The 20509-nt window shown below is 46.3% G+C and overlaps 1 protein-coding gene across 1 annotated transcript; it reads left to right on the top strand.

The window, feature by feature from the left end:
* The first annotated feature begins 62 nt into the window (after positions 1–62).
* On the top strand, positions 63–20033 carry LOC119654164 (transmembrane protein 184C). The gene is made up of 7 exons (XM_038059330.1): positions 63–362; positions 420–697; positions 16192–16327; positions 16396–16466; positions 16634–16739; positions 16833–17611; positions 19341–20033. Exons 1-6 carry the CDS (start codon positions 63–65, stop codon positions 17589–17591), a joined length of 1650 nt encoding a protein of 549 aa, XP_037915258.1. The 3' UTR covers positions 17592–17611; positions 19341–20033.
* The last annotated feature ends 476 nt before the right edge of the window (positions 20034–20509 follow it).

Below are 20509 nucleotides of genomic sequence, written 5' to 3'. Positions count from 1 at the left end.
TTGACTCGTAGAAGGTTCAAGTGCAAGAACAAAAGCGATTTGCCGTCACAGATGCAGTGAAAATGTGTAAGGGAAGCTGGCGTCAGATTTGTGGCGAATGGCGACTATGGATTCGTCCACTGCTTATCCTAATTTATGTTCTGTTCGCGATCATTATCATTCCGCTGCTAATAGTGAACTCGGTGAAGGACGGGTTCACGCGCAAGGATCAGTTGATTCTGATTGGGGGCCTCTTTGTGCTGGCAGCTGTCCCCATTTCAGTTTGGCACATTACACAACATATCATCCACTTTACGAAACCCATTCTGCAGAAACACATCGTACGGATACTATGGATGGTCCCGATTTATGCATTAAATGCGGTAAGTGGTTGACCGTCTGGTGTCGAGTGGCCTTGAGTTGATGTCCTTGTCTTTCAGTGGCTGGGTCTGCTGTTTCCCCAACATTCGATCTACGTGGATTCCCTGCGAGAATGCTACGAAGCCTACGTGATTTACAACTTCATGGTCTACTTATTGAACTACTTGAATCTCGGCATGGATTTGGAAATGAGCTTAGAGCATAAGCCTCAAGTGAAGCACATATTCCCGTTGTGCTGCATGCGACCGTGGGAGATGGGCCGCGAGTTCATTCATAATTGCAAACATGGAATCTTGCAGTACACAGTGGTCAGGCCGATAACGACGTTCGTGTCCGTGTGAGTATGAGTTCTTCTACTGTTTTGGGAGGTTCGCCTCCGATTTGTTATTGGCAATTCGGTGTATATGTCGCCGGTGCAACCATATGAGTTTTGTTTACGAACTGAGCAACAGAGTGAGGATTGTGCTCGGTAAACAATATCTAAAAATAGCTTGGCGGTTGTGATTTCTGAGCTAAATCGATTGAAGACGTTGAAATTGAAGGACGCGTTGTTGGCTATCGTTCTGTGGTGTTTATGAATCATAAGAACAACAGATAATGTACGATAGGGGCATCATAATTGAGCGTTAATTATAGTGTTGCCTCCAGTTGACAGATATATTGGGTTGGGGAAAAAGTAATGTCGTATTTGTGATCGAAATTTGACGCTTTATTCAACATACTTAGAATTATCCGATTTAAGTCAAATATGCGCCATTTTGTTCGTAAACTTGTAGCCATTTAGAAGGCAACTTCATTATTCCCCCCCCAGCATGGCCTGGAACCCAAAGTATCCAGACCTTGTTGGACGAGCCGAGTGTATTCAGTCTCTCAAGGCATTCCCATACCAGTTTAGAGTTCACCTGGTTGGACCTAAGTGCCTTGATCGCTGCTTGGCTATCGGTGAGAATAGCTATGTTCTGCCCTCTGTAGTTCCTTTGCAGATTAAAGGAGGCACATTTGTCTATGGCGTAAATTTCCGCCTGGAATATGCTAGTGTACCTGCCCATTGGCTCAAAGTACATTTTCCTTGGACCAATGGCACCGGCACCCGCTCCCTCTGCTGTGAGGGATTCGTCAGTGTACCAAGTAATCAGTTGCTGGTTTAAGCCGTATGTCGCAGCTACGCTCTCCCAGTTTGCCTTGTTACTCCAACGTGTTTCAAACTTCTTATCGAAGTGAAACCTCGTTGTTATGTTGTCCCTCGGTATCAGTAATTCGGGATACCGCCTAGAAAGGATATCAATCTTCCTTCGATTTAGGCAGCTCCCCGCCTCACTCATACTACCGGCCATCCTGAATGTTGATCTCCTTGCTTGCATCTGTATGTGCAGATGGAGAGAGGTTAATCCCAGAAGGACCTCCAGGGATGCCGTTGGGCATGTCCTCATTGCCCCACTAATACACACGCAAGCCAGCCTTTGGAACTTATGTAATTCCCTGGCTTGTGTGCTGAGTTGGGTTCTTTCTGCCCAGATTACCGCTCCATAGGTAATCATTGGCCTTACTATTGCAGTATATATCCAAAGTAGTATCTTCGGGCTGCAACCTCATTTTTTTCCTGCTATGGACCTACAAGTCATCAGAGCCCTCGTGGCTTTCCGACAAGTGTTTCCGACATGTGTCTTCCAGATTAGAACAATGTCGTCCGCGTAGCCCTGGACTTGTATTCCAGTATTAGTTAACACGTCCAGGAGTTCATCCACTACCATACTCCACATCAACGGCGATAGTACTCCACCTGTGGACAGCCTTGAGTGGTGTTCATGATAATAGAATTTGTACCTGTTTGTACCTCTATTTGTCTGCTTTCTAGCATTTTGCCCGTCTAGAGTGCCAGGGTGTTTCCCACTCCTTTGCGGCTCAGGGCATCCTGTATCTCTGTGTGCGATGTGTTGTCGAATGCTCCTTCGATATCCAAAAACGCGCACAGTGCAATTTCTTTTGTTTCTATGGCGTCCCGTAGTACCTCTGTCAGCTGATACAGAGCAGTTTCAGTTGACCGTTCTGCCCGGTAAGCGTGTTGACAGTGATGTAGGGGATTACGCTTTAGAACGTTAGTTCTAATATAGTTGTCTATGACCTTCTTCACCGTTTTGAGTACGAACGATGTTAGGCAGATTGGTCTGAAAGATTTAGGGTGAAAAGGATCCTTTTTACCCGCTTTCGGAATAAAGACCACTTTTGCCCGTCTCCATGCCCTTGGTATGTAACCCAGTGCTATGCTCCCCCTTACCACCCTCAGAAGAGACTCTAAGATAATTCCTAGGCCTCTCTGGATAAGTGCTGGGAAAATGCCATCTCCTCCGGGAGATTTCATTGGTTGAAAAGTTCCCACTGCCCATCTTAGCTTCGCTTCTGAGCATACCTCTTTTGCTAGTTTCCAGCTCTCTTTCCTTCACCTTTTATTCGTTGTTGGGGCCGAGGGGTAGGACCCCGGGAAATGAGTTCTGAGAAGCAGGTGTGCCCTGTCCTCCTCATTCTCGGTGAATGTCCCATCTTCCTTTTTCATGCAGACAGAGGATATTCCCCCGTCTTTGGCTACAGCCTTGTACAGCCTGGTTGCTTCTGTGATCTGTTCAATCCCTTCACAGAATTCCCTAAAGCTGTTCCGTTTCGCTTCCCTGATCGCGTTGCTATACGCAGTCAGTGCATTTTTATACCTCCGCCAGTCCCCGGTTTGTTTTGCCCGGTTAAAGAGTTTTCGTACCTACGTTCTCATTCTGGCTAGGTTCCTGTTCTACCATGGTACATCCCTTGATGACTTGACTGTCTTAGCCGGACAGCTGGCCTCATATGCGTCAATGACGATTGTGTTGAGGTCTTCCACCACCGTTTCTAATTCCAATTCGCTCTTGATGTCACCGCCCCCTTGAAGGTGGGCAATGTTGTTGCTCAGGTGCGTTGTGTAGGATTCCCAATCCGTTCTCTTGGGATTCCTTATTATTCTTTTTATTTCGGAGTTACCCTCAATCTCGAATTTGATTATCCTGTGATCAGACATTGAGGGTTCATCCGACACCCTCCAATTCCTGACCATCCCGTTCATTAGGGTATTTCCTAGAGTTATATCTAGTACCTCTTGTCTGGTTCTGGTCACAAATGTTGGAGTGTTCCCTACGTTGTATATCTCTAACTTATTACTAAGAATAAATTCGAGAAGGTACTCACCTCTACGATTAGTGTCGCTGCTTCCCCACACTTCGTGGTGGGCGTTGGCATCGCAGCCGAGAAGAAGTGGTAACGCCCTCTCCTCGCAATACTCCGTCAGCTTTGCGACTTGTTCCGGTGGAGCCCGGCTCTCGTCTCCTGGGAAGTATCCCGATGCTACAACTGCCTCTCGAGTACTCCTCCCGCGTTCCAATGAGACTTGGATAGCCACAAGGTCCCCGGTTAAGAACTCTGAAAGACATATGTATTTTAAATTACGTTTGAGAATTATGCAAGCTCTTGGTTTTTCACAAGAGGAGTCCCAAATTACCTGCATGTCTCCTCCTTGCAGACCGCGAATCTGCCCCCGGTACACCTAGGGCTCCTGAGTCAGCACTATTCCAATGTTCTCCTTGGAATTTGCCCTTGCAATCACTGCAGATGCAGCTCTCGCATGGTGGAGGTTTATCTGGGCTATCTTAGTGCTGGCCATTGGCTCCGTTATTGTTTGGAGCTCTTCTCCACTGTCGGAGTGTCACCCTCCTCCTCCGACATGGCACTTTCCTGCGCGTCGCTGTCCACCCCGAGCCCTAGGAGTCCTAGGTCTAGGTCGTCCAGCTTCTGCTCTTCACTGGGCAGCAGGTCTGTTTCCCTGGTTGATCCAGTTCTTTCCGCCTCTATGGCTTTCGCGACTTCTCCAGGGACCTCGGTAAGTTTTCCACCCGATGCCTCCTCCGAGGTCTCTTTCCTTAGCTTTTCCTTGTGCACATGCACGGGTATGTTGCCAAATCGGTAGTTGATATGACAACTCCGACGTTTAATTGCCTCTAGGGATCGGTCATCTACCCCGATCGTGAGGAGTTTACCCTTTCCCTCCACCTTGCTTCTGAAGACTCTCCATAGTCGAGTATGGAGATCTTCATTCTGAGCAATTAGGAGTCTCATAAGGTCTTCTGTTTCTATTGCCGCGGCCTTTGGCAGAAAAACTGTCACCATATGGGCTCCTGGTATATCATTCCCAGCACATGTTGATAGTGCTACCCCTTCAAAGCCTGGCAATCTAGAAATTATGGTTCTAACCCATTCTGCGGTGCCTTCCGTCGCGCAGTCCACCAGTATACGGCCTGGTCGAAAGCGTATCCCGGTGAACACCAGTTTCGACGTCCAACCCTTGATCATCTGCTTGACGACAAGTTCCTCAACGATTTCCTGTTCTTCCCGAGTGAGTATTTGCTCGGGAAACCTTTTTGGCAGTATGGCCAGTCGAATGCCCTTGACCGCACTAGCATAGCTAATGCCGGGCTTCCTGGGTCCTGCCTTCACTCCTGACCTGCCCGGGTTTTCTCCTCCCGTGGGTTCAGGTCTGGATTTTTTGGGAGCATTCCCTTCATGCGGGCTGATCTCTGTTGCTCCTCGCTTTCTCGGCTCCAGTAGAGATGGCTTAGGTCTGTCCTGAGCCTTCTTAAGGGCCTCTTCTGGTTTCAGGTCTTCCTTCAGATAGCGCAGGTACCATTTAACCCCGGCCCCACTGAGACCTGTCTCCTTCCTGACGTCTGTTATATTTATCTCAGACGTGCTTTTGCTGGTCCCTGCTCTTTGAGCAGTGGTGTTCGTTGGCTGTAGTCCACGCAGTATATCAATGCTCACCTTGGATCCACTGCTTGACGTCCCAACTTCTCCCTTCTTAGGTGTAGTCACCTGGCTCTCAGTAATTCGGAGACGTGCCTCCGCCTGATTAACCAGTTTTGGTGCGGTACGGGGCCCCGCTTTTTTTGGTTTTTGTTTTCTTTTCTAGTTTTGTACTCATTTGATTCCCACGAGTATGGGGGTTAAGAGGTCCGCCGTGCCATAGCCCCCCGTAGCACGGTAAGGTCTAACTTACTCACTGAGGCGACCAGGTATCAGTGAGGCTCCGTTCGAATACAGTCAGTTACCCCCGACTGCAAACTATCCAATGGGCACGGTTTGCATGACACCCTGGATTGGGGAAGGTGTTTTTCGACTCCCCAGTCTAGATCCGTAGCGTTTTGTTAATAGTAGGGTCACCTCGTACAGGGTGTGGCTATCACCACTCACTAACGGTCTTGGTAGACGAGAAGCTTGGCCCCTGAAAAGGCACACACCGTCCCAGAGGAGAGACAATTCATCCTTAGAGAGAGATAGGTTGGCCTCAGGGAGCTATGTTCCGCATCAGTCTATCCTGCAGTGCACTGCTTGACCCCTTCCAACTTATTAGCACCAACAACGTTTTGCATGGACCGGAAGAGATGATAATCACTTGGTGCCAGGTCCAGACTATACGGTGGGTGCGGTAGGACATCCCATCCGAGCTCCCGTAGCTTCTGGCGGGTCATCAAAAATGTGTGAGGCCGAGGGTTGTCCTGGTAGAACACAACACCATTCCTATCGATCAATCATGGTCGCTTCTGGTCAATCGCCTGCTTCAAATGGTCGAGTTGCTCACAGTAGAGGACCGAATTGAGGGTCTGGCCATAGTTGAGCAGCTCATAGTGGATGATTCCTTTCCAATCCCACCAAACACACAGCAAAACTTTCCTGGCCGTCAATCCGGGCTTGGCCATGGCTTGCGCCGGCTCGCCGCGCGTCGACCACGATCTTTTCCGCTTGAGGTTGTCATACGTGATCCACTTCTCTTCACCAATCACCATCCGGTTCAAAAATGGGTCGAATTCCTTCCGTTTCAGCAGTGCATCGCAGGCGTTGATTCGGTCAAAGAGATTTTTTTGCGTCAACTCGTGAGGCTCCCAAACGTACGTTTTGGAAACCAATCTTCTGCAAATGGTTCCAAACGGTTTTATGGTCTGTACCCAGTTCCTGGCCAATCTAGCGAATGCACACATGCCGGTCTACTTGGATGATTTCGACGATTTTGTCGGTTTCTACGACGATTGGCCTACCAGGGGTGTATCTTCGACATCCACTACACCAGAACGAAATCGATCGAACCAACGCTGTGCTGGGCGAATCGTTACAGTATCGAGCCCATAAACTTCACAAATTTTTTCGACCGCCTTCGTTGCATTTTTACCTCTCAGGTAGTAAAAACGTAAAATATGACGAATTTCTTGCTTGGTGGACTCCACCTTTGACGCACTATAACCTGAGACTGAAACGTACGATCACAACACTGTCAAAGATACACTTGTAGCACAGATTGTCATCTTCAAATCGCCGTATAGTATGACCCGATGCGATAAGTACAGCATAAGATATGTTTAATTGCCCCCATCTATTGACAAAATACGTCATCATCAACGGCGCAACAACCGGTATCCGGTCTAGGCCTGCCTTAATAAGGAACTCCAGACATCCCGGTTTTGCGCCGAGGTCCACCAATTCGATATCCCTAAAAGCTGTCTGGCGTCCTGGCCCACGCCATCGCTCCATCTTAGGCAGGGTCTGCCTCGTCTTCTTTTCCTACCATAGATATTGCCCTTATAGACTTTCCGGGTGGGATCATCTTCATCCATACGGATTAAGTGACCCGCCCACCGTAACCTATTGAGCCGGATTTTATCCACAACCGTACGGTCATGGTATCGCTCATAGATTTCGTCATTGTGTAGGCTACGGAATCGTCCATCCTCATGTAGGGGGCCAAAAATTCTTCGGAGGATTCTTCTCTCGAACGCGGCCAAGAGTTCGCAATTTTTCTTGCTAAGAACCCAAGTTTCCGAGGAATACATGAGGACTGGCAAGATCATAGTCTTGTACAGTAAGAGCTTTGACCCTATGGTGAGACGTTTCGAGCGGAACAGTCTTTGTAAGCTGAAGTAGGCTCTGTTGGCTGACAACAACCGTGCGCGGATTTCCTCATCGTAGTTGTTATCGGTTGTGATTTTCGACCCTAGATAGGAGAAATTGTCAACGGTCTCAAAGTTGTATTCCCCTATCCTTATTCTTGTTCGTGCTTGTGTTTGACCAGTGCGGTTTGATGTTGTTGGTTGATTCGTCTTCGGTGCTGACGTTGCCACCATGTATTTTGTCTTGCCTTCATTGATGTGCAGCCCAAGATCTCGCGCCGCCTGCTCGATCTGGATGAAGGCAGTTTGAACGTCTCGGGTGGTTCTTCCCATGATGTCGATATCGTCAGCATAGGCCAGTAGTTGGGTGGACTTGAAGAGGATCGTACCTCTTGCATTCACCTCAGCATCACGGATCACCTTCTCGAGGGCCAGGTTAAAGAGGATGCATGATAGCGCATCCCCTTGTCGTAGACCGTTTGTTGATGTCGAATGGTCTTGAGAGTGATCCTGCTGCTTTTATCTGGCCTCGCACATTGGTCAGGGTCAGCCTAGTCAGTCTTATTAATTTCGTCGGGATACCGAATTCTCTCATGGCCGTGTACAGTTTTACCCTGGCTATGCTATCATAGGCGGCTTTAAAGTCGATGAACAGATGGTGCAACTGTTGTCCATATTCCAACAGTTTTTCCATCGCCTGCCGCAGAGAGAAAATCTGATCTGTTGCTGATTTGCCTGGAGTGAAGCCTCTTTGGTATGGGCCAATGATGTTCTGGGCGTATGGGGCTATCCGGCCTAGCAAGATAGTGGAGAATATCTTATAGATGGTACTCAGCAACGTGATACCTCTATAATTGCTGCACTGTGTGATATCTCCCTTTTTATGTATGAGACAGATTATGCCTCGCTGCCAATCGTCAGGCATTGATTCGCTGTCCCATACCTTGAGCACAAGTTGATGAACCACTTGGTGTAACTGGTCGCCTCCATATTTAACCAATTCGGCTGTAATTCCATCGGCTCCTGGCGACTTATGATTTTTTAGCCGATGAATTGCACGGACTGTTTCTCCTAAACTTGGTGGTGGCAGTATTTGTCCGTCGTCTTCAGTTGGCGGGACCTCCAACTCGCCGATGTTCTGGTTGTTCAGTAGCTCATGAAAGTACTCAACCCATCGCTCTAATATGCCCATTCTGTCGGAAATCAGATTTCCCTCTTTGTCTCGGCAGGATGAGCATCGAGGTGTATAAGGCTTCATCCTGCTGACTTGTTGGTAAAACTTCCGCGCCTGGTGCGGTTGCTCCCTGTACTTTTCTAGTTCACAGACTTGTTGGTTCTCCCAGGCTTCCTTTTTCCGTCTGTGAAGTCGCTTCTCCGCTCGACGGAGTTCGTGATAAGTCTCTGCGCGTGCCCGCGTTCTTTGAGAATGCAACATTACTCGGTATGCGGCATTCTTCCGTTCCGTTGCTAGCTTACATTCATCGTCAAACCAGCCGTTCCGACTCCTTTTGCGGCTGGGGCCAAGTATATTTGTGGCCGTATCCATGATAACGTTCTTCAGGTGGTTGTGAAGATCATTAGTTGATGCTTCATCTCCAGGTCCTCTATTGACTGCGGTTATTGCGGCATCCATTTCCCTCTTATAGGTGTCGCGGAGGGTTGTGTTGTGGATGGCTTCAGTGTTCACTCTCACCTGATTGTCAGAGGGGATTCTAGGTGGTATTGTTATTCGAGCTCGGAGCACCATGCCAACGAGATAGTGATCCGAGTCTATATTGGCCCCCCTATATGTTCTGACATTCATCAAGGCTGAGAGGTGGCGGCGTTCGATCAACACGTGGTCAATTTGGTTGAAAGTGGTCCCGTCTGGAGAGGCCCACGTATGTTTGTGGACCGCTTTCCGCGCAAACCAGGTACTTCCAACAACCATTTCGTGTGACCCTGCTAATTGAATAGTCCGCAGTCCGTTATCATTTGTTTTTTCGTGTAAGCTATGGGAGCCAACGTATCGCCTGAATACGGGCTCCTTCCCTACTTGGCTGTTGAAATCCCCAAGTATGATTTTGATATCATGTCTGGGACAGGCTTCGAGGGCTCTTTCTACTGCCTCGTAGAAGGTATCCTTCTCCGACTCTGCAGTCTCCTCTGTAGGGGCGTGAACGTTTATGAGGCTTATATTTCTAAACTTGCCTCGCAAGCGCAGAGTGCATAGCCGTTCGCTTATACTTTCAAAGCCGATAACAGCAGGTTTCATTTTTTGGCTGACTAAGAAACCTACTCCGAGCACATGGTTTACTGGATGGCCGCTATAATATATGGTGTAGTGGCTCTTCTCCAGGAAACCGGTCCCTGTCCATCGCATCTCTTGCAACGCTGTTACATCAGCCCTATATTGGGACAGGGTATCGGCTAGCTGCTTATCAGCTTCATCTCTGTACAGGGAGCGCACGTTCCATGAGAAAATGCGCAAATCGTTGTTCCTTTGTCGTTGCCGGGTCCGTCGTTTTAATATCCGTCCTATCCGAGGCTCCTGTTGTGGCTTCGTAACGGTTGTTTTCCGTGTAGGGTTGTCAGCCCTACCCAACCCCCAACCTGGAGGACCAGTTGGTACAATTTGTCCCGTTTTTAGGCGCGGGAGACTCGCCTTCATCCTTCTCCGTCTGCAGCTTTTCGTTAAGAAAGAGCTCCCAGCGGTCACCACGTGGAGGTGGAGATAGGGTTTGGTAGTAGAGCTGTTGGTGTTGGTTCAGCAGGCATTTCCCAGGTTTTATGCTCCATCGTGGGTACCAATCCACGTTTCGCCCCGGGACCTATACTACCCTTTGACCGCCAGACAAAATACGACATTTCTTTTTCCTCAACCGAATATGAATTTAACCCTGTTGTTTGCTGTGTTTTTTTTTGTATCGTGTTTCAGTTATGATAGGGCTGCTGATGCTTGACAATATGCTTTGGATTTCACAAATGCTGATGTATTGTCTACAATTTTAAGTCGACCCGCAGCATATAGTGGGCTTGAGAGGATATGGCTGGTGAAAATCTCTATCCCAGAACAATCACTGCAGCACAATCTTAATCTGAACCTCTTCTACCACTCAAAGGTCGGAATTCTTTATAGCATGCAGTTTACTAAAAAACAATTTAGTAAACATAAAACTTCCCACAGAAACAAACACTATAACCTCATGCCTACAGACTGTAGGGAAAATCATTTTTTGCACTAAAAACAATTCTAGGAAGTCAAAAGGGCTGATAGGACCCATCCATAAAAGCTCCTACGGAGTTTTTCTGGCCACATCTAACCCAAGGAGGTGCGGCGGCACATTGGAGGCACGAAGCACGAGCGCATCGCCTTGATGATGTGCCGCCACATCACTCCGCTCCCACCTGAAACCATGCTCACGTGATCCCGCCAATAGACTTACTAGGTGAACCTAACGCTTCGCGGGCGCTTTTTTTTGAAGCGTACGCCGGTCCATCGAACGGTTTCAATCTCGACAAGGAGACTCACTTGGGCCCACCTCGAACGTCGAGCTTGTGGGGGTGCTCACCCCGCTCCAGAACTCTTAAGGGGCCCTCGTATGGCTGTTGCAGCGGCCTCCGAGGAGCGTCCACCCAAATGAGGACCTGTGAGCACGTCTCGAGGTTTCTGAGGGTGTCGATCTCCATTGTTGTGCGTCGGGAATATAGAGCAGCTTCGAAACCGCGTCTCTGAGCAGACGCAGCATGCCGGAGTCGCTTAATCCTGCCCTAATATCCAGCACAGCGTCAGGTGGAGGCGCAGATTCTCCCCGTACACCATCTCCGCGGGGCTGGCCATGAATTCCTCTCGGTAGCCCGTTCGAAAGCCACGGACTGGCCATTGGACTGCGGATGGTATGCAGTAGTCCTGTGCCGTTTGAAGCCAAGAAGCATGCCCAATTCCAAGGAAAGAGTAGACTCAAATTGTATTCCCTGGTCCGTGATGATAACGACTGAAACACCAAAACGCAGATTCGACTCTCGGCAGAGGGCCTCGGCACATGATTGTGCCGTAATGTCAGCCAGAGGTATTGCTTCAAGCCACGGCGTAAACCTGTCGATGATTGTGAGGCAATACTTGTATCCGCGCGAGTTTTGCAAAGGGCCAATGATGTCGAGATGGATGGTGTGGAAGCGCTTGGTCGACATAGGGAATACGTCTACTTCCTTTCTTACGTGCTTGTTGACTTTGCACTTCTGGCACGCGAAGCACTGTCTGGCTCAAGAGTTTACGTCCTTGTTCATGGATGGGCATTGGTATTTGGCAATGTCTAACCGATTCATATTTCTGATGATTAGGTGCCCAAGATCGTGTATTGGGTTAAATACTTCCCTGCGAAAATCGGCCGGAATGAATGGCCTAGGTCCCTTGTACTGAGGTCTCGCAGAGTAGGAGTTTAAACCAAAGATAGGAAATTCCTTGAACTTGCATTTGGAGTGTGTATCTGTTCTGCGTCGTCTTTCTATGCTTCAGCGATTGCCGTATAATTTACCGCGGCGTCAGCAACAACATTGTCTTTTCTAGACACGTGTTGGATATCAGAAATGAATTGGCGGATAAAGCTCAAGTGCCGAAATTGCGGAGGGGACGCTTTGTTAGGCTTTTGTTTCAAAGCAAAAGTGAGTGGCTTATGGTCCGTGAACAATGTGAGGGCCTGTCCTCAAGAAAGAAGCGGAAGTATAATAGTTACGTTGAGCTGGGTTGAGTTGCTTTGAAAAGAACTTCAACGGTTACTAGGTTTGATTCCACTTCTGGTGAAGACCGGTGCCTACCGCTTTATCTGAGGCATCGACGAACACAGGGGAGCATCTGGTCGTGGACGACCTCACGGGAATCTTTGGTTTTGGACCCAGAGAAGTAAGCGTTGAGGATCGCTTGGTGATGAGCGGCCTTGGGCTAGAAACTACTTTAGAAGTTTAACATGCCCTTCGCATATCCTTCACCGTGGTTGGCAGGGACAATTTCTTAATTGCTTCTACCTTGCCTGGGTCAGGTTGGATTCCGTCAGGGGTAATCATGTGGCCGAGATATAGGTGATACGCCTTGGCTAGATCCAAGGCCATGAAAATAAGGCAGTTTGTAAATGATTGCGTGAAATCATGGATAATTGGAATAGGGTACCGGTCGGGAAATAACTGAGCATTCTGACCCCTGTAATTTCTGCATGAAGTCCATTCGCCGTTTGGCTAAGGGACCAAATGAAGTAGAGATGACCAACAGCTATTGGAAGGTCTGCGTGCGTACACCGCTGTGAGAAATTACTTTCAGTAATGATGTTGCGATATTTTCTGAAGAGTGCGCGACTATCCGAATGCCTTTTTCAGGAAGCAGACCTCGACCGTGATTGCGATCGATATCAACCCCCCGAACGCAAAGTGCCTACCGTCGCTGTGAGCTTGAAAACTGCGTCCGCAATTGTCGTCACCATTGCTTTGAGGCCGTCGACATCCCAAGTCGCGTCTCGGGAAACCGTCGCGATTGCGGGGCGTGCGTACACTTCGTGTACTTTGTCAGCCGTGGCGGACAAAACCTCCAGCGATCCCGAGTCCGCACAGGCAAAGGTGGCGCGAGTGCTCTTCGGGAGCCGCTGCAGCCAGAGGGACTTCGGTAACTTAGAGCCAACCATATCCCCATCCAGGTGCTTGATTTCTTGAAGAAACTGGCTGGGGGTACGGTCGCCTACCGTCAGTTCATTCAGCAAGTGATTAAGCTTCGCTTCCTCACCCATCGCCGTATCAGCTGCTCTTTTAGACGGACGTAGGAGCAGTCCTCCAGTACTTCCGTGGCGAGTTCAATGGTCTTCTCGTCGGGACCGATTAGAGCTTGGTTGAAACGGATGGCACTCATTGTGACGTCAGCCAGTGCAAATTGCATCTCTGATTGGCGGAACTACGCCGCTGGATTGCGCCGGCAAAAGGGGCTGGCTGGATCTTGCAAACAAGAGGAGCGTCTTAGATAGGAAAGGCAGACTCGTCACCGGAAATCATTAGGCAAAGTCCCGAGAAAATTGATAAAGCGAAAAATGCAACGAAATTGAAAGTAGAATTTCCACCGCCGATTAATATTAACCACAATCCCTAAACAAAAATTGTCTAGCTCCGCCCAAGCTTTCGTCTGAACTGTGGGCGGATTATTATTATAGTTGGTTATAATTCGCACCCTTGTCGAAATTTGCGTATTATAAAAGGGAGTGTATAACACCTGCGAGCCGCTTTGGTCGCGCTGCTCCCAGGGCAGAGATGAGGCAACGTCTGATGATGATGATGCCTCTGCCCTGTTACGAAACCGTAGCCGTCTTCGTCCCTCTTTTAATTTTTGTATTAGGGGTGTTAAACTCAAAAAAAAAGAGGAGTCGGTGTACCATAAAGAGTAGGGGCAAGTTGGTCTCTATTTGATCTAGTCCGACATTAAGTGGATGCGGGCTTGGGACTCTTCAATCCCTAAACAAACATATTAACGGAATCGATGCAAGCTAAAAGCCTACTATCGGCAGCCATGATGAAGGAGTACTCAATAATTGCTCTAAACAGGATTCTGAGATTGAAATTTGCTAATGTGCTAACCGACGGTTCCAAGTGCGTTTTTCTTGCACCAACGATTCCGGCATCTGCTCCATCTGCCGTGAGGAATCCGCCAGTGTACCAGGTTATTCGCTTGGTTTGCCCCTTACCTTGTTATCATGTTATCCTTTGATATTAGTAATTCGGTATACCGCTTTGAAAGAATATCAATTTTCCTTCGACTTAAGCCGCTCCTATCTCACTATTACTCGTTCGTTGTTGGGGTGTCAGGCAGGATGTTATCGCCTTTCGCCGTGGAGTAGGACCCCGGGAAATGAGTTTTGGGAAGCAAATGTATCCTATCCTCCTCATTCCTAGCAAATGTCCCATCTTCCTTCTTCGGACAGACAGAAGATATTACCTTGCTTTTGGCTATTCCTTTATACGAGGTTAGACAAGTAATGAGACTGATTCCATAAAAATCGTATATTTAAAAATTATTCTACAATTCTGTCATCCCCTTCAAAGTGGGCAACTCTACAGCGATTCCAGCGCGTTTTCCACTCTTCGTAACATTTCTGGAACGCTTTGACTGAGATGTCCGCGAGTACCTTCGTCACGGCCGCTTGGATGTCCGTAATTGAGTCAAAATAGGTTGCTTTGACCACCGATTTTGTTTTAGGGAACAAAAAAAGTCACATGGTGACATATCATATCGATCAAGCAGTGTGGGATGGTTTTCCACTTGTTCCAAACAGTCTTCTGCGACGGTCATTCGATGCTGCTTTTGCTCCTCAGAAAAGTTCTTTGGAACTATTTTCGCGCACAATTTTCTCATCCCAAAATCGTCTGTTAAAATTTATCTGACTTTTTCACGGTTCAATCTCAGTTCGGAGGCCAATATTCGAACTGCTAAACGCCAATCTTCACGCATTAGGGCACGCACACCCTGCGCATTCGCGTCAGTCTGCACCTCGACTGGTCTCCCGTTCCCGCCTCGTTTTTACGCCCCTCCCTTAAACTCTTTATGCCATCGAAACACCTGGGCACGACTAAGAGCACTATCACCAGGCACTTTTACAATTTTAGCGTACGTTTCCGAAGCTGTTTCGCCAAATCTGGTGCGAAATTTTATCGCGACGCGTTCCTCTAAATTTCGTTTTTCCATTTTCGTGACGAGCACCACCAGCACACATCTACTCAACACGATATAACAGACGAACTAAACAAGCTTGAGCGATGGTGAATATATCAATGGAGTGGCGAAGGATGCCGGGGAAGGGGAAAGGAATTTGAAGGTTGCAGGTTTACCACAATCGCGGCTATAAAATCAGTCTCATTACTTAATTGTCTAACCTCGTATAGTCTGTATGCTTCTGCGGTTTTGTTCATTTTACAGAATTCCCTGAAGCTGTTTCGGTTTGCTTCCCTGATCGCGTTGCTATAGGTCGTCAGTGGTCTTTTGTTTCTCTGTCAGTCCCCGGTTTCTTACGCCCGGTTGAAGGATTTTCGCACCTCCTTTCTCATTTTAGCTGGGTTCCTGTTTCACTAGGGTACGTTCCTTGATGACTTATCTTAGTCGGACAGCTAGCCTCATATGCGTCAATACCAACTCTATTGACGTTCACCACAGTTTCTACCTCTATTTCGCCTCTGATGTCATCGCTCACCTATAGATGAGCCATGTTTTCTTTTAGGTATCTTGTGTAGGAGTCCCCGTCTGTTCTGCTGGGACTCCTTATTATTCTATCTACTTCCGAGTTATGCTCATTTCCGAATCTTGTTACCTAGAAGATCTAGGTCTAGGTCGCCCAGCGTCTGCTCTTCACTTGGGAGCTGGTCTACTTCCCTTTCCGCCTCTATGGCTTCCGAGAGTTCTTCGGGGTCCTCGGTATGCTTTCCCGCCCGGTGCCTCCTCCGAGGTGTCCTTCCTCGGCTTTTCCCTGTGTACGTGCACAGGTATGTTGCCAAATTGATAGTTGATAGGTCAACTCCAACGTATGGCAACGAAGAACCGTCGGCGTAAAAGTCAGTTGGTCAGAAGGCAGAACGGGCATTGGATAGGTCACACATTAATGAAGAATGGCAATTTCATTGCTGGCCATGCCATGCAGTAGAACCCACTATCCGTGGATGGCCGACAAGTGGGTGGTCAAAGGATGACTTGGTGCAGGACTGCGAGAGCGGAGTGCAAGCTAAGTACATAATTCGCTGGTATAGTAAATGCTCAAGGTGACTTTGTAGAGAAACAAATTTTCTATGCTCTACCGTTACATATGTATGTACGTTTATTATCAAATTAGTAAGACAAGTGTAAAATCGTAAATAATTGATTTTTTTTTCGTTTTCATTCCAGCATCTGTGAGATAGGCGGGGTTTATGGTGAAGGAACCTTTAAAGCAAATGTTGCTTTTCCATATATTATATTTGTAAATAATGTATCCCAATTTGTCGCTATGTATTGTTTGGTATTATTTTATCAAGCCAACAAGGTGAGCTGACTATTGATTACCTTCAAATTGGTTTGCCCAGGGGAAGTATAGCATTTGGATATTTTCAGATTGATTTGAAGCCGATGGGTCCAATACCAAAGTTTTTGTGTATTAAAGCGGTCGTTTTCTTCTCATTCTTGTGAGTATTTTGAAACAGTCACTTATTGTCGCAATGAGAACATTTTAAGAATATGAATTTAGTGTGTGTGGGTCAAATTTGGTAATTCGGTTTGCCTGTCCAAATCAGCTTGAAACGAAGCTTTATATCTATTGTTAATTATAGCGTGTGAATTCTCCCTTTCATAGCCAAGGCGTCATCATCAATTTCCTAGTATATTATGGATACATTAAGGGTATATTTGGTGCCGATGACGAAACAGATGATGCAAAAGGGTTGGCATCAGAATTGCAGGTAAAAGATAAGGACATGGGGATAGTTTTCTTTTTCAAGTTATTGGAATATGGCATTTTTTGCAACTTACTCTTTTATCATTCGTTTTGTTAGAACTTCCTTATCTGCATTGAAATGTTTCTGGCAGCATTGGCTCACATCTACAGTTTCCCACATCAACCATTCCACCTGCCACATTACACTCAACACCGGAGCTGGTATGATGCATTACTAGCAATGCTCGACATATCAGACGTACAGGAAGATGTAAGCGAACACATAGGAGTTGTAGGAAGTTCGCTAAGTCGACGATTCCGCGGACGAACAAACTATCAAGTGCCTCGTAGCGGCTCAAATAACGAGACCCAATACTTGATACCGCATATGAGTGCCTCGCAATGCTATCAGAGCGGACTGGAAACTGGCCCTGCAAATGCAATATCAAATGTAGCCTCAACTTCAGGTAGCCAATCGAAAAATAAGTATGGAGCGTTTGATTCTCACCGGCAACAGGCACCGTCATCAAATCAAGGCATAACTATCATTAAAGAGGCGAGAGAGTACTCTCCACACCACGGAGCCCCTACGTCGTCCAGTAACTTTTTGCTGAATCGTTCCGGACCGGGTGCAGGTGATTCAAGTATATCAATGAAAAACGACATAACGACAAACACATCGTCGAAATCTGAGTCGACTTCAGTGCATACAGGTGCTGTGGCGAGTGGTAGTGGAAGTGGCACTCAATCGAATATAAGAAAATCAGATAGTAGTGCCAGCGACTGGCTAAGTACACCAACAGATGAAATGATGGGAATCGATGTGAAAGGTGTCGAGAAGGACCGGATAACATTCTTCACGGACCCACGAGCATAGAGGGGACTTTTATCTATCATGTACGTTTATGTGTTCTACAATTGGCTTTGCTTTGTAGCATCTAAGCTAATTCCATCATTGTGATGTGATTTACGTTCTAGTGAGATGTTTTTGGCGAGAACGTCTTGCTGAGCGCACTAGTTTGAAATATTTTCTCCATTTTGAAAGGGAGAATTTTCAGAATCAATTTAAAGAATTTCAAAACATCGATCATCCAAATGAATGGTTTCCAAAGGCTGATTGCAAAGAAGTAATTAGTGCAAGTTTCGACTTTTCCAACAATGCTAACACATCGTTCAATAAGTCCCGGGACTAACTATGAAAACAACATTTTATCGGCAAAATTCTTTATTATTCATCAACATAATCTCCTTCAAGGGTAATACAATCATTCCAACGCTTCTCTAACTTTTCAATGCCAAGTTTGTAGAACGATTTGTCTTTTGACTCAAAATGAGCCTCAGTGACAGCGATCACCTCCTCATTTGAGCCAAATCTTTTTCCCTGGAGCATCTTTTTGAGATCCGCAAAGAGCCAGTAGTCGCTGGGGGCCTGATCCGGCGAGTATGGAGGATGAGGAAGCAGTTGGAAGCCTAATTCGTTGAATTTGGTCATCGTTTTGATTGACTTGTGGCACGGTGCGTTGTCTTGATGAAAGATGACTTTCTTATTCTTCATGTGTGGGCGTTTTTTCGCTATTTCGGCCTTCAAACGATCCAATAACACTATGTAGTAGTCGCTATTGATGGTTTTTCCTTTTTCCAGGTAGTCAATGAAAATTATACCATTCGCATCCCAGAATACGGACGCCATCACTTTAGTGGCCGACTGTTATGTTTTTGCACGCTTCGGGCGGCTTTCACCGGTCGTACGCCATTCAGCTGACTGCCGACTTGACTCCGGAGTGAAATGGTGAATCCATCTTTCGTCCACTGTCACATATCGACGGAAAAAATCCTGTTTATTGCGAGTAAACAGTGCCAAACAGCTCTCCGAATCATTGATTCGTTGTTGCTTTTGTTCCATTGTGAGCAAACGCGGCACCCATTTGGAAAAAAAACCCTTTTCATAGCCAATTTTTGGTGCAAAATAGTAAATGCACTACCAGTTGATATGTTCACCATCTTAGCTATCTCGCGCACTGTCATTTTGCGGTCATCCATCACGATTTTCAATACTTGCTTGGTGTTTTCGGGAATTACTCCCTCATTTGGCCGACCCGAACGTTCCGCATCATTTGTATCAGCACGACCGCGTTTCACGTCGAAAACCACCGACAAATGGTTGTTTTCGACGGAGTAGAGTCCGGATAACGGTTTTCAAGCCATTGCTGAGCTTGAACAGTGTTTTTTCCCCATTAGAGAACAATGTTTTATCAACACACGAAACTCGTTTTGGTCCATTTTTTCACGATTGCAAAGCTAGCGTCACTTTAACCACTATACCTTTCTTGGTTATGTTTCGAATTACATCAAATTTTGACACATCATATCTGAAGGTTGGTACTTCTGAACCTTGGTATATAAATGGCATTATTAGTGCCATCTCTACGCTAGTCCCGGGACTTATTGAACGATGTGTTAAGTTCTGATCATGACCAGGTTGATTTCCAAACCTGATAATTCAATATAAGATTCAATCATTCATATGCTTCTGAAAATTCCCCCGTTCATAGTGTCCTTTTTAATAACTCTCATATCCTCTTTTTTACTTAAATACGTATTTATTAATTTATAAATTGTGATTAAGAGACCGAGTCGGCTGTTGTGTGGAAATAACCGCCTGAAGCGTGGCGAATAAGGGCGGGTAGTTAATTACATATATTCATCGCTTATATCCAACTTTTCAACTTATTGTTATGCTACGAGTATGTTCCGTTTAGTTCTAAGACAGATTAATAAGTAAACGTCTTTTTGTTACTCTCATTTTTTTAACGATATTTATTCATGTTCGATACATTTTCCACATTTTATTTAAGGCAGATTATACAGTGATCAATGCTTAATAAAATCATATTAGATAGCCTATGACATAGCCTAGCAAACTTTCCGCAAAAAAAAAATCTAAGATATTGCTGCGTCCATGCGTAGCTTTTGTGTATTTAAAAATATTGAAGATAAGACTTTGTTACCGAAGAATTTAAAAAGAAATATATAATGTTAACAGAATTGTAGATATAAACACTTTTTTCCAATCATTTTTTTTATATATTATGCAAAACAACTGTAAGATTCATAATAAGAACAGCTTTTCGTGTTTTATGTTGAGAAGTAAAAGAGGAAGATATATTTATAAGCTTTGGGAAGGAAGTAGGAATAACTATTGAAAAGTATTCAGCGTCTACCAGAGATTGTAACTAAATTCATTGTTTTGGAATGAGATCAAATCACATGGATAACATTGATTCCAAAATAAATATAGATATTTATATTTCTAGTCAAATATGTGGTTTTACTTTCATTTCCTTATTAAAGACAACAAACTCACTTATTTCAATTTGCATTTATTTAGATTGTGAGACATTTATCCAGTTTGGGCATAGAAGCGATTCTGCGGGCCTCCCTTTAGAGGCAAAGGTCACAATTCCTCGGAATCCTGACGACTGACGTCTCGATACCTCTTATTACCGCTACTGCTGCCTTTCGTGGCAAAGTTCAAAGCCAATCCGCCTTGTCTTTTACCGCTTCCGTGGCTGGTGGATACGTTCGGGCGGTATGTTTTGGAGGTGTGTTGATTGGAGGCAGGCCCAGTCCGGATACCGGTTGTTACTCCCTTGATGATGATGATTGGAGTCCATTGGATAGTCCTGTCACTCGGAATCCTCAGAGTTGGTACTGTTGTCAACTTGCTTGTCGAAGTCTATATGTTGATTCCTTTGAATGCTGCAGTCTCCAGGAATGCAGGCTTCAGGCGTAGAA

This window comes from Hermetia illucens, chromosome 1 (genome assembly GCF_905115235.1).
Source record: "Hermetia illucens chromosome 1, iHerIll2.2.curated.20191125, whole genome shotgun sequence".
Lineage (NCBI taxonomy): Eukaryota > Metazoa > Arthropoda > Insecta > Diptera > Stratiomyidae > Hermetia > Hermetia illucens.
This window is presented reverse-complemented; position numbering and strand designations above follow the sequence as displayed.